The sequence below is a fragment of the Mercenaria mercenaria genome, chromosome 6 (genome assembly GCF_021730395.1).
Source record: "Mercenaria mercenaria strain notata chromosome 6, MADL_Memer_1, whole genome shotgun sequence".
Classification (NCBI taxonomy): Eukaryota; Metazoa; Mollusca; class Bivalvia; order Venerida; family Veneridae; genus Mercenaria; species Mercenaria mercenaria.
Genome location: NC_069366.1, coordinates 86,006,839 through 86,027,548, shown reverse-complemented (window position 1 = coordinate 86,027,548; position 20,710 = coordinate 86,006,839). Strand labels below are relative to the sequence as shown.

The 20,710-nt window shown below is 35.8% G+C and overlaps 1 protein-coding gene across 3 annotated transcripts in view; it reads left to right on the top strand.

The window, feature by feature from the left end:
- The window catches only part of LOC123548319 (uncharacterized), a 32,825-nt gene extending 18,955 nt beyond the window's left edge, over positions 1–13,870 (top strand). For 2 of the 3 annotated variants that reach the window (XM_045335490.2, XM_045335489.2), the window contains exons 2-6: positions 2,647–2,808; positions 3,853–4,054; positions 5,743–6,399; positions 7,243–7,416; positions 8,125–13,864. In XM_045335490.2, coding sequence (XP_045191425.2) covers positions 2,703–2,808; positions 3,853–4,054; positions 5,743–6,399; positions 7,243–7,416; positions 8,125–10,573 — 3,588 coding nt within the window. In that variant the 5' untranslated portion in view covers positions 2,647–2,702 and the 3' untranslated portion in view covers positions 10,574–13,864. Of the gene's footprint in view, positions 1–2,646; positions 2,809–3,852; positions 4,055–5,742; positions 6,400–7,242; positions 7,417–8,124 lie in introns of all 3 variants that reach the window. The other variant, XR_008371490.1, reaches the window with a different exon arrangement.
- The last annotated feature ends 6,840 nt before the right edge of the window (positions 13,871–20,710 follow it).

The following is a 20,710-nucleotide window of genomic DNA, read 5'->3' as shown; positions in this document are numbered from 1 at the left end:
GTTCACTACATTCAATCATAAAAATGTAAAAAGATATATCATAGTCTAGGAGCTAGTCTACTGTTTCTCTGACAGCGCGGACCAGTCATAATCGGAAATCGATTGTTGGTTGTACCGATGTAGATGTATTCCACTTTCCTAGACCTGATGATGTTCAGTAGAAATCAATCCACTGAAAGGCATAAACAATACTATCGTTGATGTACCAATTACCAGTGTATTAATGATTGATATTCCACAATACATGACATTTAATTCATATGCTTACTAAAATTAAACTCATTTTCAAGAAAAAAATATTTGTATATAAGTTACTATAAATATGGCAATTTCTGCTTCATAACTTGTGACATATTTGACGTCGAACTATGAAACATAAAGCAAATTTAGATCACCATATTGTGGTAGTGCACACTTAATTTTGTGAGGATCTCTTTAGTAACTTTAGAGTTACTGCCCTTTAATTGTTTAAAGATCAATATCTAACCAATTGGTAGAATTTTATTAAACTTCTTTCATTGTTTTCCATGAACATTTATTATCAACATGTGAAGTTGTGTACCCACACCTGGATCCATATACCTCTAGAATTAGATTCCCACTTCCTTTCTGTTTTTTATAATGTGACAAATAACACATTTGCCAACTTGTACTATATATATCTATATATAGATATAGATCTGCATGATGAATCTTTAAAAAGAATATTTTTAGCATTCTGCTTCTGTACAGAGAGTACATGTAATTGAAAGTTGATAATCAAAACTCAGAAATATTTGGTAAACATCTTGCCCAACAAATTACATGTTCAACGATACTGTCCTGTACGACTTGATACTTAAAATATTATCAAAAAGTTGTCCCCATTTAAAATGAATATCATTTGTAAGGAAATAAAAAAAAACAATTGCTGAAGACCATGTTCAACTTAGTTATGTGAAATTTCAGCTCTAGGACATCATTGTAAATGCTTCAAACATGAAGATATTTACAGTTCTGTGAAAATAGTGAGTTTTTAAAGGCGTTGAACTGTGTGAAACTGTGGCCCATTTTTGCAGTCCTTTTCTATAATTTAATGTATATATGAGTAAATTGATAATTTTTTTGTAGAGTAATATACATCTTTTATATACTGTTTTATATACTGTTCAATTTTCATGTAAAACAACCCTTTCTTTCTATGATTAAGTTTTGTTTGATTTTTTTTTAATCAAAATATGGAGCTAACCATTGAGGTTCAAATAAAAAATGCAGTCAGGGGAGTAGTGTCACTAATTTGAAAGTCACTCAGAGGGTAAATGTGGGAAGGTGTCACCCTATGAAATTTTTAGAAAAAAAGGAATGGAGGCTTTTGGTGACATTTCAAACCATAATTTTGCATTTTATTATGCAGACTACAAAGTCTAAACACTAACAGTTTACATCATAATCAGTTACATACTTGTAACTAGCCCCTCATTCCCAGTCTATGACTTTAATTAACCTCCCCTAACGGTTCATCCACAGAGCCATTACCAATGGCTATTAAAATCTGCGTAATTAAGGCGCTTCTGTCTTCCAAACATGATTGTCAACACGTTTTAATGGAGTAAAGAAAAAATATTTCTGAATAGCAACTTTCGTCTAGTGCATGGTTTTGTGCAACACATGAAATGTCATGTTGATTTGTTTTTCACCACTGATGACTTCATATCCTTCCTTATTATATACCAGTGCCAGATGCCAGATAGCACTTACTTAAAAGCACAATGTCTCGGGCGAATCCTAAGAGCATTGGTGACTTTTTTTTTTATAAAACTATTATTTACTGATAAGGTTCGAATATACAAAACATTTTTTTCCATTTTCCTGTTCTTTCATGATAAGCCTGAATAAACTTCGGTGACATTGAAACTGAGCAAGAATTTACACTGTGCTAAATGCTGTATGTTCCTGCATATATTTAATAGTTTTTTTCTGCAGTTTGTACACAGGTTAGCCTATAATATTACCTATTCGCAAGATAAATACATATCAACTAGTGCAAATTAAAAGGTTTTATTCACTCCTTATATTCTTGAGCTTACAAATTACATTCTGCTGAGAATTGCTACTGATTACACAGGTTTTCAGATGTAATATCAGAATGAAATGAAATTGAAAGTGATATTTATGTCAGGAGTTGGACATGCAGTCTATATAACGTAGGGACAGGAACGTGCAGTTTGTGTCACTTAGTTGGACTAGAAATGAGATAGATATTTTACAGATAAGAAAATCAAGGATTTGGACTGGCAAGTTTGGAAAGAGGAGCTAGTGTTTTTAACTTAAATGAGCTTATCTTTACTAAACATGAAATTTTACATTCATGAATGAAGTGGTTTGAGTTCAATTATAGGCCTACTTGTTTTACACCATATGTAAACAGTATCCATAATCTAATAAATTTAAAGGCACACAAAAAAAGACTTTTAATAACTTCATTTTAAATTGAAATAAAATGTTAATAAAGATGTTTCACACGTGAATAATTTTAAATGAAATTTGTGAAGATTTGAAAATGACTAAATAAATCATTAATTTACAAATCTACCATTAAAGCATAAATGGAAGTGCTGCTAGCATCTGACAATGAATGGACTTATTGTAGCCATGTTCTATTTTCAGACTGAGGCATAACCAGTTCTTTCCTCTAGAAGAATCAATGCTTTAAAGGAGAAACAATGGCATACAGAGCTGTGTCTCACCTGGTGAGACGGGCAGGTAGACTGAGGGGAGTTTGTCCAGATATTGTCTTCAAGACTAGCAGAACTGCAGCAATAAATCAAGGTAATACTCCTGTCTGACGGGCCTATTAAAGGTAATGGACGGTCAGAAATCTCTGTTGGCTTTCGTATTCTTGCCTGGTATTTTGGCATTCTTCAGACATAAAGGTAGGTTATACAAGCAATGATTTCAGTAACAACCGGAGAATGCCGAAATCACATACAGAGAAAACATTGTGAAAGGGAAATTGCCGATTTTCATTATGGGTCCATGGCACTACCGTAATGCTTTAGTGTGTCTCCTGTGATTTTTCTCACAGATTTGCTTCAAACTATAGTTTATTAACATCTACACTTTATATGAGAAGGTCATTAACTCTGGTATGAATATTCTGTGTCTGCCATTTGTCAGCTTTAATTTTCAATATGTTTTGGCTCAGTCTTAATGAAACTTGGTCAGAATCTTACCCTCAATAAAATCCCTGATGAGTTCCTTATTGGGTCATCTTGGATAAAAAGCCTAGGCCAATAGGTCAGTTAGTAGCCTTACACATTAACATTATAGAGGCCACATTTTCAGCTTCATCTCAAACTTTTGTCAGAATCGTCTGTATGAAATCTAGATCAGGTTTGAAATTTGGTTAGGGTCAAAAACTAGGTCACTTAAGTCAAATGATAGATAAATTTTGTTAACACTGTAGATGTTTTTACTTTAACATCATAAAACTTTATCAAAATGTATGTCTCTAGGTCAAGTTCAAAACTGGGTTGCCAGAGGTCTTGAACTAAGCCACTTGGTCAGATCATAGAATTTTATATTATAATTAGATATTACCATATACAAACAAAATGGGTGTCAGTATCATACTTTCAAAAAAAAAAAAGCAATGTCATATTCAAAATAGAAATAACTTCATATATATAAAGTGTGTTGGAAAAAGATAATCCTGACCTTAAGCCGAGACAATCTTATTATGTATTTCAGTACGACAACTATATTTAAAATGTAAATAAGGGTTCTAGTTTACTGTTTTGAAGTGATGCAATCTATAAATGAAGAAAATAACTTTTGTTAAATATCTACCTAATTTATTAATTTTTGTTACAGGTTTGTCTAGGTCATATACCAGTCAGACAGATGTATTAGAGCAACGTGCAAACCTTCGACACAGAGCTACAGTGAAGAGTGTCCGGACACGTCAGTCAGTCGTACATAACAAAAAGGCATCCCTAGTTATTTTCGATAAAGATGGAACTCTCATTTGCTTCCATTCTATGTGGTATCCATGGCTGAAAAAATTCAGTGCCAGGTAAATGTAGTCACAGAATTGTTTTTAGCTTGACTATTCAAAGAATAGGGGAGCTATCCTACTCGCCCTGGCGTCGGCATGAGCGTGAGCATCACACAAATGTTAAAGTTTGCGTACCACCCCAAATATTTTCAAAGTCCATTGAGATATTGCTTTCATATTTTACATACTTGTTTACCTTCATAACCCCAGTCTGTAAAAAAGAGGAGGCAACTCTATCAAGCATTTTGACTGAATTATGGCCCCTTTTCGACTTAGAATAATGTTTAAAGTTTGCGTACCACCCCAAATATTTTCAAAGACCATTGAGATATTGCTATCATATTTTGGATACTTGTTTACCGTCATGACCCCAGTCTGTAAAAAGGAGGAGGCAACTCTATCAAGCATTTTGACTGAATTATGGCCCCTTTTCGACTTAGAATAATGTTTAAGTTTGCGTACCACCCCAGATATTTTCAAAGTCTATTGAGATATTGCTTTCATATTTGCATACTTGTTTACCATTCATGAGCCCACTTTATGAAAAGAGAGAGCACTCTATCAAGCATTTTGACTGAATTATGGCCCCTTTTCGACTTAGAATATGCTTATTGTAATGTTAAAGTTTTACTCATAGCTTATATTATACTATCAAGCACTGAGAATAGTCGAGCGCGCTGTCCACTAACAGCTCTTGTTACATGTTAAGACTTTCGTAATTGGAAACTTGTCATTCAAGTTGTAGTTTTGTCCACATTATATGGACAAAAAATTCAGATGTGAAAACTTTTCACCTATATCAGACAATGGAATGAGACAAATGGTTAATCCATATGGGAAAGACTTAAAAAAAAAAAAATTCCTAAGCTTACTGTATACTATGCGGTTTTTAGCTCTCCTAAGAAGGAAGTGCTCAGGGTGAGCTGTAGTGATCACTGTCTGTTGTCTGTCCATCCATCCGCACTTTTCTTCAGAAGACATCTCCTCTGAAACTACTGAATATAAAGAGACCTTCCAGAACACCCTTGATCTGCTCCAATTGTAGGTGTGTGCTTTTTCTCCACCCAATTTTAAAGACCTTAGAAGCATTGTTGTGCTTGAACTATTTATAATCTGCCACACTCATTTATGTATTAAATTGACTTTTACTGCCTCTTGTACTATCTACACCAGGAGCATATCGGGTCCAGTTTCAAAGTTTCATACTCTCTAGCCTGTTCAAGCTCTGAAACTGAAGTGAGCAATTTAGGGCCATCATGGCCCTCTTGTTGTCAAGAAGATATATCTAGAAATGGTTTACTCTCCTTATCACTTGATGGACTGGGTGTTTGTTTTGAAATGTTGTAAGGTTAATACTGAGCAGTATAGGAATTTATTTGACTGAATGTTCTACGGATAAATGGTAATGAATAATATGGAAGTCTTCAAGAGGACTTCATTTTTGTAACTTTCTTTTAACAATAATTTCATCGTATCAAATTTAAAGAAAAGAAAATTATAGTATATTAAGGTAATATTTTCGTGGGTAGAGAGTTTCATGGTATGGGTCTAAATTGCTATTTTATGAGGATATGAATTTGTAGATTTCAACTTATGAGCATTAAATGAATGGGAACTTTACTTGTTTATTGATGAAATCCTCAAAAATTGTTCTCCCATGAATATTAATTGTTTTGCAGTATATTTATTTCATTTTTGTGTTGCAGATTGTGTGCAGCTACTGGGCTGGAGCTTGAAGAGAAAATAAATGATCTGCTGGGATACTGTTCTATCAGTAAGAAGTTTAATCCTGGCTTATTGGCGGAGTCTACCAAACCTATTATACAGGAAGAGCTCACAAGCTTCCTTCAGGAACATGGGTTTGAGCGGGAAGAGGCGAGGAAAATCGTCCTGGATATCTGGGAGGAAGGCGATTCAAGTAGTACAGAAACTCTCAAATCTTTAGCAAATCTAACAACTTTGTTCAAGATTCTCAAATCCAATGGAGTTAAAATAGCTATATCAACTTCTGATTCAAGAGAAGGAACTATGGACACTTTGAAAGAGTTGGATTTAGGAAAATATATTGATGCGGTTGTCTGTGGAGATGACGAAGATACTGAACCAAAGCCAAGTCCGTACTCGGCCTTCAAGATCTGCAAAAAGCTTGGCGTTGATCCGGCCGACACAGTCATGGTTGGCGATACTCAGGCTGATGTTGGTATGGGGAAGGCGGCAAATATAGGCTGGAATGTTGGTGTCCTTAGTGGTGTTGGTAATAGCGGAGATCTTTTACCAGAAGCAGATCATGTGATACATAGCGTTAAAGATCTTTTACCGCTGATCCTTCCGGGGACAGAATGGCAGCAATACTATAGATACAGGTATTGAATTTATTACAAGTTTTAAGTGAATTATTTGTTTAAACAGTATTTATTATGACAATTGAACAGCATATGAGCAAAATAGCATAGCATTTGAAAACATGTTTTTGAAGAAGACATAGATGATTTCTTTTTGTGATCAAAATGAATTATTGAAATATTCAAGTGGAATATAATATTATCTGATAATTTCACAAATATCAAATGTACAAAATTTGAAAGACATAAAGTAAAAAGAGCATCTGCTTACACTCTCAAAAGCCAGATCTAACATCGTTCTAATCTAAGATCTAATCTTGGCTTGTGGCTATGCCACACATGTCAACATTGCACCTGATGTTTACTCAGTGGGTGCTTGAAATTTTTCAAACAGAGCTTTTGTTGCCACCCTTTTGTTGATGTCAATATCTGCATCACAAAAGTTTTGTATATAAGCAAGTTTCTTTTAAAAGTAGGCCTTATGCTTTCAACTGCACACATACTTGGCACCATGAGGTGACTCGCAAGACAATTTATATAACTCTAGTCATTATTTTGTCAAAATTATGCCCCTTTTAACTTAGATGATTTGGTTAAAGTTTTGCATGTAAGCAGGTTTCTCAAAAATTCTTGGTCAAATCTTTTCAATCTTCGCATCATAAGATGACCACATGTGGCAAGTAATATAACTCTTAACTTTAGGTCCCCTTTTAACAAAAACATTTTTTGACAGTTTCACATGTAAGCATGTTTCTCAGCACTTACTTGACAAAATGTTTTCAGAATCTCTACACGTCTTTGACACTATGTGACAACCTCACTTGGCAACTTACAGATCCATGTTGGCAAAATTGTATTTTTCAGTCCTGCAGAAAGAATTATGGTGGAACCACATCACTTGGAGGAGGGTCAGTGCCAGTTGAGAGGGGCAGAGACTGTTGTCAAGGATGGGGTGGAGCTTGTTATATTTGATCTTCATGGTACCCTGTTGTGTACACATAGTAGATATAGCGAGTGGCTAGATACTCTCTGCACAAGGTATATATGTGTTCATCATATTGGGTAAATTACAGCAAATAATTATCGCGAATGAATGCGCAACTTTCCTTTGAAGTGTCCATTTTCTGCAATAGAAAAATCAAGCATCTGCAGTTGCATTGAAATCATTTTTGTTCAAGTGGTTTCGTTTAATTAAAAAAATGTAACGCAAAAGAATGATAGGTGTGAGAAATTTTAAACCACATTTTTCTTGTGAACCAGCCATTGATTCCAGTTACCTTGTGTGGTAGCAGTTCTTTTTCTAACCTTACTCACTTTAAATTTGTGGTTCTACTTTAATGCATAAATATAATATATTATGAAAAAAAGCTAATGAAAAGATTCGTTCATAGTTACTGATAAAAAGTGATAGAATGCAGTAACAACCAGATAAGTACTTTTAAGAAAAACATTTCAGCAATATTTCAGTTATGTAACAGATGGCAGGTTACCTAACCAGTGTTTTTGATATTCTGTACAAGTATGCTGTTCTCAGCAAATAATCCAACTTCTCCACATTGATCAAAGGTGGAGGACAAATTGTTTCAGACACAGTATCTTCTGTCAAGTTGTCATGGATAAATACACCTTGCCATGGGATTGAACTTGCAATATGACAATCCAGTAATCTGCTCTCTCCCTACTGAGTTAAGTGTTTAGGCTAGAATAACTTTTAACAGTACCAAATTTTCGTTTTCTTTACTTCAGAATGGAACAAATCACAGGCTTACAACTGAAGGAGGTCCTACATGAAACTCTTGGAGTGTGCACAGATTCAAAGAAAGTTAAAATGGGCATTCTAGGGGATGGTACTCTAACACAGGTGAAATCCAAGCTGACTGAAGTACTACTGAAAAATGGCCTCATGTATGAAGAGTCGATGCTTGTTGTTAACCAGACATGGAAGGAGTGCAATCATTTACTGGAATCAAATACTAAATCGAGTGATAAAGATGTTAAAGAATTGTTCAAGAGCTTGAAACGTAATAACGTGAAAATTGCTGTGAACACAACTGACTGTAGAGAATATGCACTTTCAGACTTAGATTCCTTAGGACTTTTGAAATATGTAGATATAATGGTGTGCGGAGATGACCCAATTTCTCAACCAAAACCATCACCGCATAATGCTCTTTTGATATGCAATGAGTTTAATGTAAAACCTGATCAAACTGTGATAGTTGGTGATTCATTAACAGACATACAAATGGCAGAAAATGCTGAAGTGTTGAAAAAAATAGGTGTTCTGACTGGTATAGGGGACAAAGAAACATTAGAAAAGCATGCTGATTATGTCGTACCGTCAGTAGGCTATGTAAGAAATTACCTGTTTGACAGTGTTGGTGAAAGTCCGCAAAAAACGCAACGTCGAGCATTTAGCACTCAGTCAAATTTTAAAAAACTGGGATTTCTAAAATCTGCAGTTAACATGCTAGGTGGACAAAAACAAAATTTCAGTACAACTTCATCACTGAATGTTAGTGTATCATCAGACATTCCTTCATATGATTATATAGTGGTAGGGGCCGGTTCAGCTGGCTGTGTTTTGGCTAACAGGTTAACAGAGAGTGGTCAAGATAAAGTTTTGTTAATGGAAGCGGGACCCAAAGATTTTTCCTGGAAGATCTGGATGCCGGCGGCGCTCATGTATAATTTGTGTGATGATAAATATAACTGGTACTACCATACCGAGCCGGAGCCAGCCATGAACAACCGTGTAATGTACTGGCCACGTGGACGTGTTTGGGGAGGATCATCATCTCTCAATGCCATGGTCTACATTCGTGGTCACGCATTTGATTATGATCGTTGGGAAAAGGAGGGAGCCACAAACTGGTCTTATGCAAATTGTTTGCCGTACTTCAAAAAGTCACAGACCCATGAGTTAGGTGAGGATGACTATCGAGGCGGAAGTGGTCCGTTGCATGTATCCCGTGGTATAACAAACAATCCACTTCATCATGCCTTTATTAAAGCCGGTCAAGAAGCTGGTTACCCTTTTACTGATGATATGAATGGGTACCAGCAAGAAGGTGTAGGCTGGATGGACATGACCATACATAAAGGTATGAGATGGAGCGCCGCAGCGGGGTACTTACATCCAATCAGGAAGACGAGAACAAATTTAGAAACAAAGGTTAAAGTCTTGACAACCAAAGTACTTTTCGATAAAAACAAGGCTGTAGGAATTGAATATGAAGAGAATGGTGAAATAAAAAGAGCTATGGCAAATAAAGAAGTTATCCTTAGTAGTGGTGCAATAAACTCTCCACAGCTTTTGATGTTGTCTGGTGTAGGAAATGCGGATGATTTAATAAAGTTGGACATACCAGTTGTTGCAAATCTGCCTGGAGTGGGCGAAAACCTGCAAGACCATTTAGAAATGTATATTCAATATAAATGCTTGAAGCCTATCACCCTTTACATAGCCCAGTGGAAGTTTCCACATCACATGATTAGAATTGGCCTCCAATGGTTTCTGACTCGCACAGGCTGGGGAGCAACTGCTCATCTCGAATCTGGTGGGTTTATCCGCAGTCAACCTGGTGTCGAACATCCGGATCTTCAGATCCATTTTCTGCCGTCTGTTGTTAACGACCACGGGAGGAAAACTGGAGAGTGTCATGCTTTCCAGTTTCATATAGGTTCAATGCGGCCAACCAGTAAGGGATACCTTAAACTGAAGACAAACAATCCAAGGGACCATCCTAAAATTGTCGCCAATTATCTCACTACTGAAGGTGATATGCAAGAAATGAGAGATGCTATAACATTGACTAGAGAAATGTTTGCACAGAAAGCATTTGACGAGTTCAGAGGTGAAGAACTTCAACCAGGACCACAGGTTCAGACCCAGGAGCAAATGGACGAGTTCATACGTAACGTAGCAGACAGTGCTTATCATCCTTCATGTACGTGCAAAATGGGCCAATCCAGTGACCCAATGGCTGTTGTCGACCCAGAAACAAAAGTTATTGGTCTTGAAAATTTGCGGGTAGTGGATGCGTCCATCATGCCAAGCATTGTTAGCGGAAACCTGAACGGACCAACAATAATGTTAGCAGAAAAAGCTGCAGATATTATACGTGGAGTTCAAGCATTGCCGAAATCCAATGCCCCAGTTTACCGACCTAAAACATTGGACACTCAAAGATAATTTTGCAGTTAGTTATATGCTGCTATTTACAGCTATCTCTTATTAGTTTCTTTCTGTAGTACTGGTCACCTGAATGACAAGTTAATCTACATAACAAATTTCCAAATCTACTGTTTGATCCACCTTTTCCCTAACATGGTTTTTCCTTGATTTCTGTTTAAATTCTGGTAATAACATTCTTATTATGCATCATTTGAAAGAACTCTGGAGTCTTCGATTTCCAAAATATTTTGATGAGTTTTGAATTTATGGCAAAAATAGTATTTTCAGTTGTAAATTTCAGCCATTTTTGGCTCGTACTTTTATCTCAATTTTGACTTTATTTGTTGAAATAGATTGGGTAGCTCATACTTTTATCTCAATTTTGACTTTATTTGTTGAAATGGATTGGGTAGATCAAACTGTTAGTGTCTTATGTTGCATTTTATTTGAAATTCGGTGCATTTTTTATGCCCCTGGTGTAAAACCCAAAGAAGCATATAGTGTTTGAACTGTCCATCAATCAGTCTGTCACTCTTTCGTACTCGTCTCCTTCTACAGTTTTCACCAAATTGAATGTAACTTGTTATACATTATCAGCATTAAGCAGATATATGTATATTATCTGTACTTTCACATCTAATTTTGTTTTTCAGGAGTTATGGCCCCTTTTTTGGATTTTGAAATATTAATACCTGCTACAGTTTCCATCCAATTGAAATTAAACTTAGTGTACCTTATCAACATGAGGTGGACATTCAAATATTGCATATTATCCAGACTTTTTTCCTGTGGTTTTTCTGGAATTAAGGCCCTGCTGTGGACTTTATTTATTATTCTGTGAAACATTTTAAGGGGGCATGTGTCGTACTTTGTTGACATCTTGCTTATTTATAACTTTACGAGGTAAGGTAAAAGTTTACCTTATTGTTGTTGACTTTAATACTAAATGATGTTTTCTTTGTAATAGTTATTATTGATAGCAAAACATTCCTGTATACTTGCAGCTTTCTTTAAAATGCCAAGCTGAGATGTTCATGAAATGGACAAACTTTGAAAAGCAGTCTTGATATAAATTTGAAGGCAACAAACTAAGCAAGTATTAATAAATTCCTAGAAGTAAACTAACATTTTATAATACATACAATGACAAGTATCTTTTTTTCTGTTGAATTACTAATGTTACAGTATTGAAAATAGTTTATTAGAGGTAAATGTTTGTATTTCAGAATATCATTTCAGTTTATGTTGCTTTGAGGTTATTTGCCCTGGCTGCTTGTAAAATCATCACACAAGTTAAATAGCAGAACTCTCTAACATTCAGATTTAACTAATATTTCATGGATCTTACTGTGAAAAGAAGGCTCATTTACAGCCATTTTGGTAATATTGGCCAGAGACTTAATTTTTGCGTTTAGAGCAATACACAAGGAAAGTTTTGTTGATAATAAGACAAATAATTGTCTTCAGTAGAGGTAACAGCTATATAGCATTGATTTCTTAATATCCCATATAAGTTCGTTTTTAGCTCGACTATTCGAAGAATAAGTAGAGCTATCCTACTCACCACGGCGTCGGCGTCACACCTTGGTTAAGTTTTTCGTACCAGTCCACATTTTGACAAAGTCTTTTGAGATAAAGCTTTGAAACTTTCAACACTTGCTTACCATCATCATGGCCAGTTATAGGCAAGAGCACATAACTCCATCAAGGATTTTGGCTGAATTATGGCCCCTTTTGACTTAGAAATCATGGTTAAGTTTTCCGTACCAGTTCATATTTTGACAAAGTCTTTTAAGATAAAGCTTTGAAACTTTCAACACTTGTTTACCATCACCATTGCCAGTTATAGGCAAGAGAAGATAACTCCATCAGGGATTTTGGCTGAATTATGGCCCCTTTTGACTTAGAAATCTTGGTTAAGTTTTTCGTACCAGTCCATATTTAGACAAAGTCTTTTGAGATAAAGCTTTGAAACTTTCAACACTTGTTTACCATCACCATGTCCAGTTTTAGGCAAGAGCACATAACTCCATCAAGGATTTTGGCTGAATTATGGCCCTTTTTGACTTAGAAATCTGGGTTAATATTTCGTACCAGTTCATATTTTGACAAAGTCTTTTGAGATAAAGCTTTGAAACTTTCAACACCTGTTTACCATCACCATGTCCAGTTATAGGCAAGAGTACATAACTCCATCAAGGATTTTGGCTGAATTATGGCCCCTTTTGACTTAGAAATCTTGGTTAAGTTTTTCGTACCAGTTCATATTTTTTGTAAAGTGTTTGACATATGGCTTTGAAACTTTTATCAATTGTTAAGTATAATAGTTTTTATCTGTAGGAAAGAGAACATAACTCTGTCACCTATTTTTGCAGAATTATGGCCCTTTTTGGACTTTGAAATTGGTTCTGTTTTCATACAAGTCCATGTTTTGTCAAAACTATTTGACATATGGCTTTTAAACTTTGAACACTTGTTTATCATTATGATTTCCATCTGTAGGCAAGAGTACATAACTATTTTGACTGAATTATGGCCCTTTTTGGACTTTGAAATTGGCTCATATATTGCCATTTAGTGCAAGACTTATTGAAATCAAAGTAATACAGGAACATTGTTCGTCTAATCTATTTATTTCTTTTGTCTGAATATCCGTGGAAATATTTTGACCCCATTCTTCAATCAATTCTTCGAATAGTCGAGCGCACTGTCATCAGACAGCTCTTGTATTTATTACAAAATGAAAATAACAAAAAATATCTCAATTTACAATATACAATTGTACTATGTTACAAAGAAAGTGCAAATTTATCAGTTCTAATGATGTTGAATTTTTTAACAAAAAACTGAATATGTGTTTTAATAGTGTAAGCTGCATCCATTTTACCTTTGTGCTCTTCAGTTTGATGAAATTAATGCAGTACATGTACATTTAGATATAAATGTTTTGCTCTCTGTTGTTGTAATATTTGCTACTAGGTTTGTTTTTGTTTTTTTGTTTTTGGTTTAACGTCGCACCGACACAATTTAGGTCATATGGCGACATTCCAGCTTTGATGGTGGAGGAAGACCCCAGGTGCCCCTCCGTGCATTATTTCATCACGAGCGGGTACCTGGGTAGAACCACCGACCTTCCGTAAGCCAGCTGGATGGCTTCCTCACATGAAGAATTCGACGCCCCGAGTGAGGCTCGAACCCACATCGATGAGGGGCAAGTGATTTGAAGTCAGCTACTAGGTTTGATACGAGGAAAGATTAGATAGATAGCATAGATAATGACAGACTTTTATTTCTGGTACTTCATTTCCCATAGATAATGACAGACTTTTATTTCTGGTACTTCATTTCCCATAGATAATGACAGACTTTTATTTCTGGTACTTCATTTCCCGTGCAATATGGCACCAGTCAAATGGTTAATTTGTTGTGGAAAAATTTAATACTCTAAGAAACAGATAACATTTTGTGAAAATGAAAATTGTGTTAGTTGGTGTGAATAATGTAGAGGGCCTTTCTGAATATTTGTCTTGTGTAAGTTCTACATAAATGTAATCATGTGACAGAATTAATGGAGCAAGATCAAAAGATATTTTGAAAGTACTGTGAAATCATTTTATTTTGTAGGCATAAAATTTTAGTAGCTGTGGCAAAAACAGCTATTTCATGGGTGTTTAGATTAATAGATTTCAAAATTTATGGGTAAAATGAATAGGAATTTTCTTTGTTTTAATTTAATTTCAATGATTGACTCAACCAAGAAATCCATGGAAATTAATGCCCCAAGAATATTACTGATTTCACATTACATGACAGTGAGTTATCATTTCAGGAAAAATGATATGATTTGAAGTTGAATTAATAAGTATTTGAGCAGATGGTTTAAATATATAAGATACATACTGTGTATGTAATAAATTATATGAGGTAATCTTAATAAGAGTGCTGCATGTTACATTTGATAATTTAAGTGAAACCTTGGCCGTTTATACATAAACATTCTATATATGAACTTTATACTTAGAATGAATAAGCTCAAATACTCAGTTTGATGTTACTTCATTTATAGTCTATCTGCTTTTGTTTTTGCTATATATAATTGCTCACTATTGGTTAAGGACTGTGTTGTTACTAGATTCACTGATTCTCATTTTTTCGCTAGAAGTTAAACCAGTCAAAGGCATTTTAGATTCAAACACTGTTGATGATGTACTTCTTTGGGGTGTGGGGGGGGAGAGGGTTTGTTTGTTTGTGTTTTTTTTTTTTAGCTCACATGTCACAAAATGACAGTGTGAGCTTTTGTGATCGCGCAGCGTCCGTCGTCCGTGCGTAAACTTTTGCTTCTGACCTCTCTAGAGGTCACATTTTTCATGGGATCTTTATGAAAGTTGGTCAGAATGTTCATCTTGATGATATCTAGGTCAAGTTCGAAACTGGGTCACGTGTGGTCAAAAACTAGGTCAGTAGGTCTAAAAATAGAAAAACCTTGTGACCTCTCTAGAGGCCATATTTTTCACATGATCTTCATGAAAATTGGTCAGAATGTTCACCTTGATGATATCTAGGTCAAGTTCGAAACTGGGTCACGTGCCTTCAAAAACTAGATCAGTAGGTCAAATAATAGAAAAACTTTGTGACCTCTCTAGAGGCCATATTTTTCATGGGATCTGTATGAAATTTGGTCTGAATGTTCATCTTGATGATATCTAGGTCAAGTTCGAAACTGGGTCACGTGCCATCAAAAACTAGGTCAGTAGGTCAAATAATAGAAAAACCTTGTGACCTCTCTAGTGGCCATATTTTTCATGGGATCTGTATGAAAGTTGGTCTGAATATTCATCTTGATGATGTCTAGGTCAGGTTCGAAACTGGGTCAGCTGCGATCAAAAACTAGGTCAATAGGTCTAAAAATAGAAAAACCTTGTGACCTCTCTAGAGGTCATACTTTTGAATGGATCTTCATGAAAATTGGTCAGAATGTTCACCTTGATGATGTCTAGGTCAGGTTCGAAACTGGGTCACGTGCCATCAATAACTAGGTCAGTAGGTCAGATAATAAAAAAACCTTGTGACCTCTCTAGAGGCCATATTTTTCATGGGATCTGTATGAAGGTTGGTCTGAATGTTCATCTTGATGATATCTAGGCCAAGTTCGAAACTGGGTCAACTGTGGTTAAAAACTAGGTCAGTAGGTCTAAAAATAGAAAAACCTTGTGACCTCTCTAGAGGCCATATTTTTCAAAAGATCTTCATGAAAATTGGTCAGGATGTTCACCTTGATGATATCTAGGTCAAGTTCGAAACTGGGTCATGTGCCTTCAAAAACTAGGTCAGTAGGTCAAATAATAGAAAAACCTTGTGACCCCTCTAGAGGCCATATTTTTCATGGGATCTGTATGAAATTTGGTCTGAATGTTCATCTTGATGATATCTAGGTCAAGTTTGAAACTGGGTCAGCTGCGATCAAAAACTAGGTCATTAGGTCTAAAAATAGAAAAACCGTGTGACCTCTCTAGAGGCCATACTTTTGAATGGATCTTCATGAAAATTGGTCAGAATGTTCACCTTGATGATATCTAGATCAAGTTTGAAACTGGGTCACGTGCCATCAATAACTAGGTCAATAGGTCAAATAATGAAAAAACCCTGTGACCTCTCTAGAGGCCATATTTTTCATGGGATCTGTATGAAAGTTGGTCTGAATGTTCATCTTTATGATATCTAGATCAGGTTCAAAACTGGGTCACATGAGCTCAAAAACTAGGTCACTATGTCAAATAATAGGGAAAAAAACGACGTCATACTCAGTTCAAAACTGGGTCATGTTGGGACAGGTGAGCGATTCAGGACCATCATGGTCCTCTTCTTTAATATTTAGTTTGTTATTTATTTAAGCAATATATTTAATATAAATACATTGATTGATTTAAGAGGAGCGGTGGTCTAATGAATAAGGTGTCGCTCAACCCTGGGGTCACGGGTTCGAGCCCTTTTTGGATCATGACCAGGCCAGTTGATACATCAGTACTGGTTTTTCAAGGAAGCGGAAGCAAAGTTGTTAAAGCTTAAGATTTCATCATATTCATAAAATAAATTGTTGTATTTCTACCTGTTTTAAGGTAGAACTGTGTAAAATGTTGTGCTATATAGATAGTTAATGATAGTTAATGAAATGATGTGCAATTTGAATGGAGATTATAAAGACTATGAATTGAACTGTCTTTGTAAAATGCATACTAGTGACTTTTTGAAATAAAAGACAAAATTTATGAGTAAACAGCCAAGTCAAATGTGCTAACATTTTACATGATCGTACAACATATATAATCAAACAGGTTTTATAAAACACTAGGTATATCTTTTTATGAGAACTGTAGATTTATTTGTTTTTGTGTAACATTCTGCATGAGAAATGCTAGGCTATGCCAAACAAAACTAGGTGATACGAAGGGTTATAAGTTGTGTGCACTACTGTAAAATCAGATATTTTCGCAAGGCTTAATGTTCACTGTTTATAAAGTGAAAAAAAATAGTTCACAAGGTGGAATATTTGTGATGTATAAAAAAAATTCTTAAATTAAGAATTATTTGTACAAAAAACAGCACTTTCTTAAGTAATTTTGTGAATACTGTCAGTTCACATGGTGCAGATAAGGCCCTTGCAAAAAATTCTGGTCTTACAGTATTTAAAGTTGTCTTAATTTATCTTACTATGTATGTGATACAAGTGGATGTAAACATTTCACTGGAACAGGAAGGTGTTGAGAGATTTTATAGAAAAAAACAAGGCAAATAAAATTTGAAAGAATACAAAGATTTGATTATATTTATTAAAAACACTCTTCCTGACACTTTAACCATGTTTTAACCCTTAGAAAAGTATACATAATTTCTTTTATCACGAATGAATTATAGCCAATACCCACTAAATCATGTTATTTTTAGCTCACCTGAGTAAACGCTAAAAGTCTAGAGATCAGTTATGAAACTTGGTCAGAATGTTTTCCACAATAAAATCTTGAACGAGTCTAATACTGGGTCATTTTGGATCAAAATTAGGTCACTAGGTAAAGTCATGGAAAAACCTGTGTGAGCACTCTAGATGCTATATTTTCAGCTTGATTTAATATATAATGTCATTATCCCTCCTAGTAAAGGCCATTTTAATGCCAGATATATAAACTTTATTGATGCTCGACTGTAAAGAGGAACATCTGCAGATGATATAAAGCAACGTCATATGCTCTCAAGTTTGTGAATGAACTGTTGGGTCTTTAATGAAAGTGGATATTGGTATTTCCTGTATTCTACCTATGCAGTATTAGTGTTTTTATACACCCAAAAGGACGTATTATGTTATGGCGCCGGTGTCCGTCCATCTGTCCGTCCGTTAGCAATTTCGTGTCTGCACTGTAACTCTTGAACTGCTTGAAGGATTTTAAAGAAACTTGGCACAAATGTTCATCACATCAAGACGATGTGCATAGCACATGTTTGGGATGGCTCGCTTCAAGGTCAAGATCACTTTTTTGTACACTTCCAGTAATTTTTTTATTGAATTACTTCCCAGTCATGTTACTATAAATAGCTTATTTTGTTACTTTTTTATTATTGGCCATTGGAAAAAAACCAGACCACTTTTCTGTGGTACAACATGGATGGTACCTCCAATTTTTAGGTGTATCTTGACATATCTATACCTGGTAAGGATGTTTTTTTGTGGACTTTTTGTCAATTTTTTTTTTAATTTCTTCCCTTTGTTCTTCCTGTCCTTCGGGCTTCAACAGTCAAGGTCTTTAAGTGTTGCTTCCATCCTCCTCTGATATAATCCTTCGGGCGTATATTGCTCCGCTTGGCGGAGCTCTTGTTGTTATATGTCTTGGTCACATAATCATTGTTTTATAGTGAGTATAATTTTTGTGTTCCCTGCAGGGGGAATCGTATAGTCGCTGCTTTGTCCATGTGTCCCACATTTCTTGTCCAGACTATTTTTCAGCAACCACTGTCTGGACTTAAGTGATACTTCATAGGAAGCTTCACTCCCAAGAAAAGATACAAATATCGTCTTCAGGTTCTGGTTGGATGATTTTTTACAGTCATTGCCCTTTAAATATTCGACATTAATATACTATAGCACAACCACTGCCATAGCACCATTTCTTGTCTGGCGTATTCCTCAGCAACCACTTGCTGGAATTCATTGAAACTTCATTGGAAGCTTCACTCTCCAGAGGAGATGCACATGTAATCTTCATGTTCCGATCAAATGATTTTTCACTGAGGTATTGCCCTTGGGCTATAGCACTATCCTTGTCCAGAGTGTTTCTCAGCAACCACTGATTCATTGAAACTTCATAGGATGCTTCACTCTCAAGAAGTGATGCGGATATTATTTCTATGTTTGGGTTGGATGATTTTTCAACGAGTTATTGAGCTTTGATTATCCAACATTAGTGATTAAGTGCGTAAATGGGTGGGAGGAGGCCTTTTAAAAGCTATGTCAAAACTTTGAAGGACCAAAATAATGGTACACAGTCGTGTAAAGTTACTGGTTTTATCGCTTGCGCATATTGGCGTGTAGACACGGTAAAAGTTAATTGTGTACAGTACATACATAGGTTTAAATCATTAGAAAATTCATAAATTTGGATATTATTTGATAAATTTTACATTGATCAATAAGGAATCCCCTTTCGATACAATGTCATGTAAGTTTTATTTGAATTTATGACCAATTCGTGACATAATCGGCATTTAAACCCAAAGCATGTAAAGCATCGGCAGCGATGAAAATTTTATCGGAAATTGCTTCCACTACCGGTATTCTGGTCTTTCGAGTGTTTGACGCGAGTGGGGATATTGCCCATATGAAAAAAAATCTCAGTATTTCTTAGGACCGCGTCAACTTTGCTGCACTAATGCCTACATGTATTCAAAGTTTAACAAAGGCGTTACGCAAACAAGTAAGCTAGCAGACGATTTTATGCCCCCACTTTTGGGGGTGCATATAGATTTGCCCTTGTCCGTCCCTCTGTCCATCCGAGAATGTTGTGTCGCGCCTAGCTCCAAAAGTATTTGACATAGAGTCACAAAACTTTACAGGAATGTTGGTCAACATGTGTAGTTGTGCACCTAGGGTTTTGCATCCGGAATCATTCAGTCGTGTAGGAGTTTTGGCCCCTGACTTAGTAAAAATTGGTCATTTTAATGTTGTGTCGCGCGTAGCTCCAAAAGTATTTGACCTAGAGTCACCAAAGTTTAAAAGAATGTTGGTCAGTATGTGCAGTTGTTCACCTGGGGTTTCGCATCCGGATTCATTCAGTCATGTAGGAGTTATGGCTCCTGACTTGGTAAAAATTGGTCATTTTAGTGTTGTGTCGCGCCTAACTCCAAAAGTGTTTGATGTAGAGTCACAAAACTTTACAGGAATGTTGGTCAGCATGTGTAGTTGTGCACCTTTTGCGTCCGGATTCACTTAGTCCTGTAGGAGTTTTGGCCCCTGACTCAGTTAAAAATTGGTCATTTTAATGTTGTGTTGCACGTAGCTCCAAAAGTATTTGACCTAGAGTCACCAAAGTTTAAAGGAATGTTGGTCAGCATGTGCAGTTGTGCACCTGGGGTTTTGCGTCCTGATTCATTCACTCATGAAGAAGGTATAGCCCCTGACTTAGTAGAAATTGGTCATTTTAATGTTGTGTCGCGCGTAGCTCCAAAAGTATTTGACCTAGAGTCACCAAAGTTTAAAGGAATGTTGGTCAGCATGTGCAGTTGTGCACCTGGGGTTTCGCATCCGGATTCATTCAGTTATGTAGGAGTTATGGCCCCTGACCTAGGAAAAAATTTGTGTCCTTTGTCATGTAGTGGGGGCATCTGTGTCCTATGGACACATTTCTAGCTGATTTTTGTCACAGTTGTCATGGCAAAGGTGTTAAGGTACCTAGGTAGTTTTATCACTGGTTATTATCATTATTATTATTACTATTATTATTATTATAATTATTACGTCCGCAAGCACCCGATTTTTTGTATTTTTTGTTTGGTCTTGGAAAATTCAGGGGCCAAGAGCGTACAGCTTTATACCGAATACCACGATATATCAAATAACGTTATAAAGGGTTTCAAGTGTATATGGGATACAGCCAGAAACCAAATGAACTG